The 10,157-nt window shown below is 28.9% G+C and overlaps 1 protein-coding gene across 5 annotated transcripts; it reads left to right on the top strand.

The window, feature by feature from the left end:
* The first annotated feature begins 241 nt into the window (after nucleotides 1-241).
* LOC143894245 (solute carrier family 35 member G1) lies at nucleotides 242-8,605 on the top strand. Of its 5 annotated transcripts, none has more exons than XM_077400387.1 (5): nucleotides 244-467; nucleotides 750-834; nucleotides 1,319-1,513; nucleotides 1,586-1,826; nucleotides 2,115-8,605. In XM_077400387.1, the coding sequence occupies exon 5, from the start codon at nucleotides 2,117-2,119 to the stop codon at nucleotides 3,161-3,163; it is 1,047 nt and encodes a 348-aa protein (XP_077256513.1). In that variant the 5' UTR covers nucleotides 244-467; nucleotides 750-834; nucleotides 1,319-1,513; nucleotides 1,586-1,826; nucleotides 2,115-2,116; the 3' UTR covers nucleotides 3,164-8,605. The 5 variants fall into 5 exon arrangements, with proteins under 5 accessions (XP_077256511.1, XP_077256512.1, XP_077256513.1 ...); XM_077400388.1 differs by having other exon boundaries at nucleotides 1,319-1,489; XM_077400385.1 differs by lacking the exon at nucleotides 1,586-1,826 and having other exon boundaries at nucleotides 242-467.
* Nucleotides 8,606-10,157: the final 1,552 nt, after the last annotated feature.

Genomic DNA, 10,157 nt, shown 5'->3' on the forward strand with positions numbered 1-10,157 from the left:
ATATACAACGTCGACGATACAACGATTCCAGGATATACGATTCACGTGTAGTCATCCATCGCCGCCATGGTTTTTCTTCCGTCTAGGGCGTCTAGACTAGAGTCTCTATATACGTGACGTTCACGCCATGTTGTTGCACTCCCAAAGTCTGTCCAGACTCTTATAAAGGGACTCTACGTCCGCTCCGCTGGAACGGAATGATCCCGGTGGCCGCTCTCAGGTTTCTCTCTGGTATCACGTATCACTTCTCGAACTAGTGTAGCCAGTGCAGCAATAGAAAAAACAGACACAAATATATAGTTTGATACGAGCTACGAGCTTTACTGAAAATTAGATCTGCTCGTTTTAGTTGCATATATTTTACACTTTGTTGTTTCTTCTCCTCTCTTTTTCCATTCAAAGTGGATATAGATTTATGGACAGCAAATGCAAGAAAATACAATTAAAATGAACAAATCTCTCAAATGGTAAAATATTTTGTTATTAGTAAAGAATTATTACTGTTATTTCTCGTATTAGCGTACAAGATAGTAATTTAGATAATATAAATTATAAGTAAATACAAAGGAGGCGTCTGTAAGTAAAATTATATCATTTGTGAGATGTAAATGTGAAATAACTTTTGTCATTAGCATATAGTTGATAATGTGATTAAAATAAAATATAGCAATTAAATATAAGGCATGTATTTAATGACACAGAACATTAGAAAACAAATTCTGATTGCTTATTTTTGGTTTTTTATCTAGGCTCTCTTTTGTGGCTATATTACTTGTCACATAATCTTATGATTGTTTACATATGACATATGTGATGAAACGCAAACATTAATAGGTAAGTGCCAACAAAGTTCTCTACATGTGATTAATTAATATAGAATTCAAATTGACTAAATAAATTTATAATTATAGAACAACTTTTGTTTCTTCTTCTATCTTATACTAATTATTGTATATTATTATTCTATTTTTCAAATAACAGATAATTTAACAAGAGACTTATAGATTCGTTTTTTTTCTTTTAGTACAATGTATAACTAAATATAATTATTCAAATTTTTTATATAAACATTATAATTTTGCATTATTACTTTTATTAATATTGCATTAATAAGATTAAATTTATACAAAAATATTTGATAATCGTAAAACTTTAGTACCTTTTGTACTTTATAATTTTAACTACAAAAAGTATGATAATTCTATTATTTGATACTATATCAGTAAAATAATATTAATTTTTATTTAAATTTAACATTTTAAAGACAAAGTTTCAGATAAACATTCTAATCTACAATTTTTATTTATTTTTCATATAGATCATTACCTTTGGGTTCCTATGTACTACTAATAATAACCCAGATAGCCAAGCGTGTCTGAGCAAAATCGCGCAAACCTGTGATTGCTTATGATGCTGGCCACTTGCCGTATATTTGCATCAGTAATTTCGAGTTATTTAATATTTGAAGCAGCACGCAGGCAACATTGGTGTATGTATTGCCATCAATTTATTGGTAAGAGAGCAGCATCAAATTTACTTTGCGTAGGAATATGACAGCATTGTGTGATCCTATGAATTATTACAGCAACATGACAGCAACAGCTCAAATTTTGAATTAGTTAAATGGGTGACGATTTTAGACCGCAGCATAAGTTGCCAACAAGTTGCTGGCAAGTTGGTATACAAAATTGTTAAATCATGAAAAGATCAACTTGCCGACAAATGCGGATTCAGTTGCCACAATTCTGATAGCAATACATACTACGTTGTCGGCAACATGCCAGCAACAATGTAGACACGTTGCTATCTGGGAAACTTTGTCTTGAGTATAAAAGATATTATTCTATATCATATTATTTCTCTAATATAATTATTTAGTAGAATTAGATTTATGTTCAAAGATATATTATTGTTTCAAAAAATCTTTGTTTTATCTTCTACTTTATAACTTTAGTTATTGTTGCGGTAATATTTTTACAGATTTGTACAAGAATATTTTATTATCTTAAAATTGTATTCTATGGTAAAATGCTGTTTTTATCTTCTAAAATATATATATCACATATTTACAAATGCAAGTGTACTTATCTTTATAAACGTTATTTTTCTTGCAGATATGTCAGAGCATGTGGAATTGCAACATTTAGTAGACGCCAATGTGGAAAATAACACAACAAATCATAAAAAAAAGTTTTCTATTCTATTATGTAAATCTTGTCCTTATATGGGTTTAATTTTAGCGACACTCTCATCTCTGTTCTTCTCATTATGTAGTGTGATTGTTAAGAGCTTGGTAGAAGTAAATCCAACAGAAATGGCAATCTTTAGATTTTTAGGGGTATTGTTACCAGCTATACCAATTGTGATTTATAAAGGTGAACATCCTTTTCCAAAGGGACGTAGATTAATACTTATTCTAAGGAGTTTTATTGGTACAACAGGACTTATGTTTAGTTTCTACGCGTTTAGACATATGCCGTTGGCTGATGCCTCAGTTATTGTATTTTCTGTTCCTGTTTTTGTGGCAATATTTGCACGGATATTTTTGAAAGAACCCTGTGGGCTGTTCAACGTTGTAATTGTATGTTTGACACTGATTGGTGTGATATTGATAACACGACCTCCGTTAATTTTTGGTAACACCATAGAATCTCTCTCGGATGATCATATTAAGCCAGAGCATGCAGATTTATGGAGTGCTATGGCTGCTTTTTCAGCTACTTTATTTGGTGCGAATGCATATGTTTTACTACGTGCATTAAAAGGTCTTCATTTTTCTGTTATAATGACAAACTTTGGTTTATTTGCCTTGATTCAAACTACGCTTATATCATGGGTAATTGGCGCATTATGTATGCCACATTGTGGTACAGATAGACTTTTGGTTGTTGCACTCGCACTGTTTAGTTTTGCAGGCCAAATTTTGTTAACCTTAGCTCTTCAAATTGAACAAGCTGGTCCAGTGGCCATAGCAAGATCCACAGATATTGTCTTTGCGTTCTTTTGGCAGGTATTATTTTTTAATGAAATACCAAATTATTATTCTGTAGGCGGGGCTATATTAGTCACTAGCTCAGTTTTATTAACAGGATTAAGAAAATGGGCTCTTTCATTACCGGAAACATCAAATATTAAAAAGTCTCTTGGAATCTTAGTCATATAAATAATGATTTTTTTATTTAGAGTTTATATGTACAAGGTATTTTAGATATATCAGCTCACCTGCTAATGGTTGATTTTAGTGATTACTTGAAGATGAAAAGTTTGATACAAAATAAGCATTTGAATTTAGCAAATTGGATTGGCAAGATCTTATGCATTCTAATTGCAATAAATAATTGCAATAATTGCATTCTATATTGCTATACAGATACTCTAAAAAAATATTAATTAATTTTTAAATATTAATATAATTTTGTGTCTATTCAAAATATCTTTCAACATTGTCAATGTTGTTTCTTTATGTCAGGTTTATAGTTGGTTTGTACTTTTTGGCCGATATTGCCTACTGCCATCCCTACTTCTCGTAGCATCTATGCTGCTTGCAGAGACGCTCAAGTTCAGAATATTAGCTATAAATTGTATTTGATTTATAGCTTAATTGGAACTTTGGCGTGTGTTGCCCTGTGCACTATTTACTGTTTATAGAGTTATTATTATACATATATTATACGTATCTATATATGTATATAGGATGACAAGAAGTTCTTAGAATTTTTTAAATACATGAAGCAGGTAGAAATCAGTATAGAAATTAAACATCTACTTACACTTTAAACAGAACATAAAACTTTCTTAGAATATTAATAACAAAAATTAAACAAAGAAAATTACGATAAATGTTCAAAATTATTTCCTTTGGTTTTAATACATTTTTTAAGTCACTTTGAAAGCAAGGAAGCAATTTTAAACATTTATTAAAATTTTTTGTTTAATTTTGTTGATGTTTTAATAAAGTTTTATGTTATATTTAAAGTGTACATGTTTAATTTCTGTACTGATTTCTAGCTGCTTCATAATTTTAAAAAAATTCCGGGTTTTTTCTTGTCATCCTGTACATATATAGATAGGTACATAATATGTATAAATATATATATTATATATATATAATATATATAGTTCGTTGTTTATTATTGCATGGAACAACACTGTCCAAAACCCTATATCTATTTATAGCTAATACTGTTCCTGAGCTCGAGTGTTTTATTTCTCTACGAGTAGTCAAGGTGCTATATAAAATGCGAAAAATTGGGATAGCTGTAGGCAAGATTGGCGAAAAAGTGCGAACTAGCCGTAGATGTGATTTATGTGATAACTCTGTTGTGCTTGCTAATAATGTTGAGGAGAATGTATTTGAAAACAATTAAAATATTAATTGTTTTTTTTTAACTGATTATTTCTTACATATTTTGAATTATATACAATTATTTTTAAATATGTCTGAACGTTTAAAAAAAGAAGTTGAATGTACAGTAAAAAAAATTTCTATATTGTATAATTTTATATATAGAGTGATTGAGGAGAAATCTACAATATTCCAGGTGGTGATAGTATTGATGATTCTAAGCAAAAAGAGTCATATGAACATGGGTCCTATTCCTAACAGTTACCGAGATATTCTGGTTATAACGTGAAAAGGGCATAATACATATGGATTTATTTCTATCCCTCCATATACATTGTGCTCTTTTCATGTTATAACCAGAATATCTTAGTAACAGTTAGGAATAGGACCTATGTTCTTTTTGCTTAGAATCATCAATACTACCTCCCGGAATATTGCAGATTCTTTCTCAATCACCTTGTATATATTATATAGTACATAAAGTTTATTTAAAGTATATATTTCTTTTTCTTGTATAATTTCTGTTCGTATATAGAAAAATAACAAATAAAATTGACAAATAATAAAAAAATTAATTTTTGTATTGTTTTTTGAAAAAATAAAATTGCTATTAAATTATACAATATTCTATATGTAATCATATATAATCATATTTTATATACAATTACATTTATATATGATTATATTAGGCAGTCTTTCTCATTTCATTGAACTTTAGTTTTTTGTGAAAACAATGTAAAAATTATCCTTTTAATTATTTTTTAATTTTTATTATTTTTATATATAATACAAACAGAGATTATACAAGAGCAAGAAACATGGACATATTTTATATATTATTATATATAAAAAATTTGTTCCTAGTAGTCTTCTTGCAATTTAAATGGTTAGAAGCAAATGGTCAAAAAACAATTTAAAAAATTTGTTTTAGATTTTTACTAGATTTGTCACCTGGTAGCGTTTACTACTGGAAGCTTTGATTCTCAAAATATTGGCTTAAAGAGAAAAACAATTTTTGCAAGGAATATGAGATTATAACATTAAATAGCAAATGTTTAAAAATTTCTTTAAAAATGTATAAATCATGATTTAATGTAGTTTACAAAAATTTTAATTTTATTAAAAGATGAATAATTTCATTAAAATAATAAAAAATTAATTTTTTTAAATTATAATTAAAATTCAGGAAAAAAGCTTATTTAGAAAAAAATATTCATGAAAATATAGAGTCAATTAAATAAGAAAAAATATAAAAAAAGAATTCGAATATGTTAACCCAATGATGAGAAAAAGGAACATAAATATAATAGTTCTATTTTATAATTTTGCAATTGTACTCTTATTTTTAATAGTAGCATAAATATTTACATTAAGATATCGTGTAGATTATACTGTCAAAGCTTTTATATTACTAATATTTATGTTATAACTTAAATTATATAAGACTAATATATTTTTTCATATAATTCTAATTAATATCAAATTATGTCGATATTTAAGAGTATCTTTATTATTATAAAATGTTGCTATATTTGATGTTGCTATTTATGCCTGAGTTTTTGGCAAACTCAATTGACCAACTTCAATTATAGTATATAAAGTAAAGTTTAAAAACTATGTATAACAGTTTTTAAACTTTCTGTTTAACTTGATATTTTGACATTATAGTCCAAATAATATCTGCAATCTATCGTTAACAGATGATACGGTAGATTTGAAATATCTTATTTAATCAGGTTTTTCTATTGTTCTTTACTTTCTTTCTTTAGATACGTAAACTTGCACATGTGGATGTATGCGAGAGAAAAAGTGAAAGTGAGTGTGCGTACGTATATGGAGGCGCATGATAAGAGTGTATGTGCGTGCATATGCGCACACATTGCTGTCCATTGCTTTATATTATATAAAGGCCGTTTCAAGCTGGGGTGCAACGGGTGCAGTTTACCCGAGCCGCCGCCGACGTGTCTTTAAAAGTAATTGTACAACCGAAATAAAAACCCCGATAGCAAAGGGTGTCTGAGCATAATCGCGCAAACCTGTGATTGCTTATGATGCTGGCAACTTTCCGTACATTTGCTTTAATTGACTTCGAGTAATTTAATATTTGAAGCAACACGCAGGCAACATTGGATATATCAGCAATTTGTCGGCAAGAGAACAGCATCAAATTTACTTCGCGTTGCTAGCAATATGACAGCATTGTGTGATCCTATGTCCTATATATGAATTATTACAGCAACATGACAGCAACAGCTCGAATTTTAAATAAGACGATTTTAGAACACAGCATAAGTTACCAACAAATTGTTGGCAAGTTGCTATACAAAATTGTTATATCGTGAAGGCATTAACTTGCCGACAAATGCAAACTCAGTTGCCACAATTCTGATAGCAACACATACTATATGTTGTCGGCAACATGCCAGCACGTCGGCAACAATCCAGACACGTTGCTATCTAAGAATGAAAAAATTGGAAAAAAATTGAAATATCAGTTAAACTAGAAATCTGAATCACGCTGAATTACAGTGACGCTGATTATTTTCAAAACTTAAATTTATAAAAATTATTTGCGTCCGACTGTGTCTCAGGAAAGGTTAATTTTAGCAACAATTTCGATCGAGCATAAATAAAATTGTGAGCAAATTAGAAACATCGAAGCTTATCAAACAATTTGCTGAAGTAAAAGCGAGACGTGCGCGTTTTATATAAATAGAGCTTTATATCAATGTAATTTCAATTAGTGCAATGTTTATCAAGATATTCAGATTTTATAACTGTTCTAAACTGTTGTATTAATATGTTAAAGTTCAATGTTCGCTTTTAATAAATACTACAATAGGAAAAGATTCATAACATCATATGACAAAATATGGATGAAATTGGCTCAATATTTGCAGCAACACTAATAGAAATTTAGACCTTTATGCAAATATTGATAAATATTTGCACAATTTATTTGCACAATAGTATTTCAGCAATTAAAATAGCAGCGATAAAAGAATTATCTTACCGGAATATTTGCATAATTAAATTTGGAAAGAAATTGTGAAATATATTTAAGTTTTATTATGTGTCATTCCTGTATTAGGTACATAGTATATTCTGTGTTTGCTGGATTGCCGACAGATGACATCTTTTCTCGTATGTAAAATATAATGAACAGTGGTATCTATATATTGTAACTGTTATATATCGGTGTTTACTGAAGTGTGCTGGAGTGATGATTTTGCTTCTAAATGTCGAAATAATTGTGCAAAATTTAAACCTAAAATTGAATTTCTCAATTTTTGTGCAAATATCATTCAGAAATTTTATGCCGGCAAGAACGCTGTATTATGAGGAACCATCTTAGAGCAATAATTGTGAAATTTGTCTCAATTAAATGAAGAAATTATTGTACAATGTTTTCGCAATTTTCTTATCGGGGTATTTATTAAAAGGGAACATTGAAATAAATATTACATTAAAAGCCAAACAATATTTAAATACTACCGGACAATATTACAGAACATTAAAAACAAAAAAATAATTGAAATTTTGCTCTACGCACATTATTTTATATTTGAAAAACGCTTCTGCTGTCAATGCAATTGTTAATATAAGTTAATGCTTGATTTCGATCAATTACCAATAACAATATGTACATACGTGGAGTCAGTTTTATTGGGTCGTATTAGTTTGAGTTGGATAGGAGTCATTTGGGTTTAATGAAGGTTCGTGTGGTTCATTTGGGTTATCAACATAAATACAATCGGTAGAAGGACAGAACACTCTGCGCGTACAAGCCCTTGAAACGGCCGTGTTTATATATCCCATGTGGGATAAGTATGTATATAAAATGTATTGTACATAATCTTTTTAAATTAAAGGTCGGAATATATTGGTATAACTAAATTTCCTATTTTTAACACTTTTCTATACATTTAACACTTTTAATCTCCGCATCTTTAACATTTTTACTTGAACTTTACCCTGTGTTATGTGATTTTCCATGTGACTTTGTAAATTGAAAAAGTGAATAAAAAAGAATATTATGTATATTCCAACTTTATTTGTTAATAGCATAATTAACGTGATGATATTTTTACTACGTGCATATGTTATAATAAGTGGAAATTAAGAAAATAATTAAAAATAGGAAATTTATTTGGTCCCGAGATGTTAAGAACAATAAAGTTCGATTGTAATAGATTCAAGTGTACATATACAAGGTGCATTTCCATAGTAAGAAAGATTAAATGTTTGATTAGTATAGTATATTTTTGATTCTCTAACAATTTTAAAGAAATACTTGCTATAGAAGGGGCGGCAGTGTGGTCTAGTGGTAGAGCGCCATACTCGTAATCTGAAGAACCAGGTTCAAGTCCACTAGAGCATGTAAACATGAAATTTATTTTCCGAAAGCTGCGCCCTCCGTGCAAGATAGGCTCTTGTGCGGAGCAAACTGGGCTCCGTCTTTCGGAAAAGAGACGTTAAGCCGTTGGTCCAAAGGGTTAAGTGAGAGAAGAAGGATAGTGATGGATGAGAATTGTAACCCTAAGAGGATCGATTAAAAACTTCCATTTACTCCATTCCATTTTACTCGCTAGAGAATTTTATATTTATAACGAGACAGAAAAAAAAATGTCACATTATTTCTGTCTCTTCTTTTCTTGGATTTATTCAAGGTAAATCATTTATAACGTTAATGACAAACGTAAAATATGCATTCTATGAAAAAAAAATGGTTTGGACAAAACTTGTTTGAAATTAAAGGGGACATAAGATAATACAATAAAAAATGGGGGTTCCTATTTTAAAAAATAAAGTTGACTTTTGTTTCACTCATAGTAGCGCCATCTGTGATGAAGCAAATAGTGCTATTTTGTCCCCTTTGATTTCAACCAAGTTTTGTCAACCATTTTTTCATAGAATGCATATTTTATGAGATATTTGTCATTAACATTATAAATGATCACCCTGCATACAAACAATTTCATTAAATAAATAGTATAACAAATGTATTAATATTAGTATATTATACAAATCGAATTATAATTCAAATTATTTTGCCTAGTCTATCTGGCGATAGTTAAATTATATTTATTTATTACAAACGCATTTTTTTAGCTCTAGTATGTAAAGATGATCAATTAAAATTAACGAACAAAATAGGAATAAAACTTATTATTACTGTACATAACAAATTTGTTTACAATTTGTTTTCCTTCTTACCATATAGTAATATTCTATTCGTAATAGTTTTATGAAAATTATAATAAAAATTACATTTATTATTACATCATTGCGGGAAAAATTATTTGCCTTGCATATTATTAGTCTTCTGATACACATAGATTAAGAGAATGTAATTTTAATAACAAATATTAAAAGCGTACATAACTGTTCATGTTGAAAAGATTAAAAAAAGAATCTTTTTTTTTAAGAGGAGACAACATATGACTTAAAACGAATAAAAAGTAAGTGTACAAAGATCATTTTAATAATTATACGATCATATCACTAGTTATATTAAGAAAAGAATGCAATTGTCAATCATCTTTCATCTAAGAATTCTTTAATACGCGTTTGCATAAATAGTGAAAAATGCCAAAGCTGATAAAAAATGCTACGTTTTTCTTTTATGGTAAAAGATATTTTGATTTTTGATATATTGCGGTAAAGATTCTTTCTTATAGAAACGAGATGCGATGCACAAGATGTATGTTTATGGATTATCTTTGTACGCATACGCGATCTTCTCGTAACTCAAGTCACGCTGTTATATTTTTAGCTTCTTTGCTACCATATATGTAAAGTCGCATGCAAC

The sequence above is a fragment of the Temnothorax americanus genome, unplaced genomic scaffold (genome assembly GCF_048541705.1).
Source record: "Temnothorax americanus isolate GAGA-0224 unplaced genomic scaffold, ASM4854170v1 Scaffold133, whole genome shotgun sequence".
In the NCBI taxonomy this organism is placed as follows: domain Eukaryota; kingdom Metazoa; phylum Arthropoda; class Insecta; order Hymenoptera; family Formicidae; genus Temnothorax; species Temnothorax americanus.

Excerpts from the sequence above, each read along its gene's own strand:
- LOC143894245 (XM_077400385.1), top strand. The coding sequence starts at position 1,408 with ATGATGCTGGCCACTTGCCGTATATTTGCATCAGTAATTTCGAGTTAT. Across the intron at positions 1,514-2,114 it reads GTATTGCCATCAATTTATTG|ATATGTCAGAGCATGTGGAA; the intron begins GTAAGAGAGCAG and ends TTTTTCTTGCAG.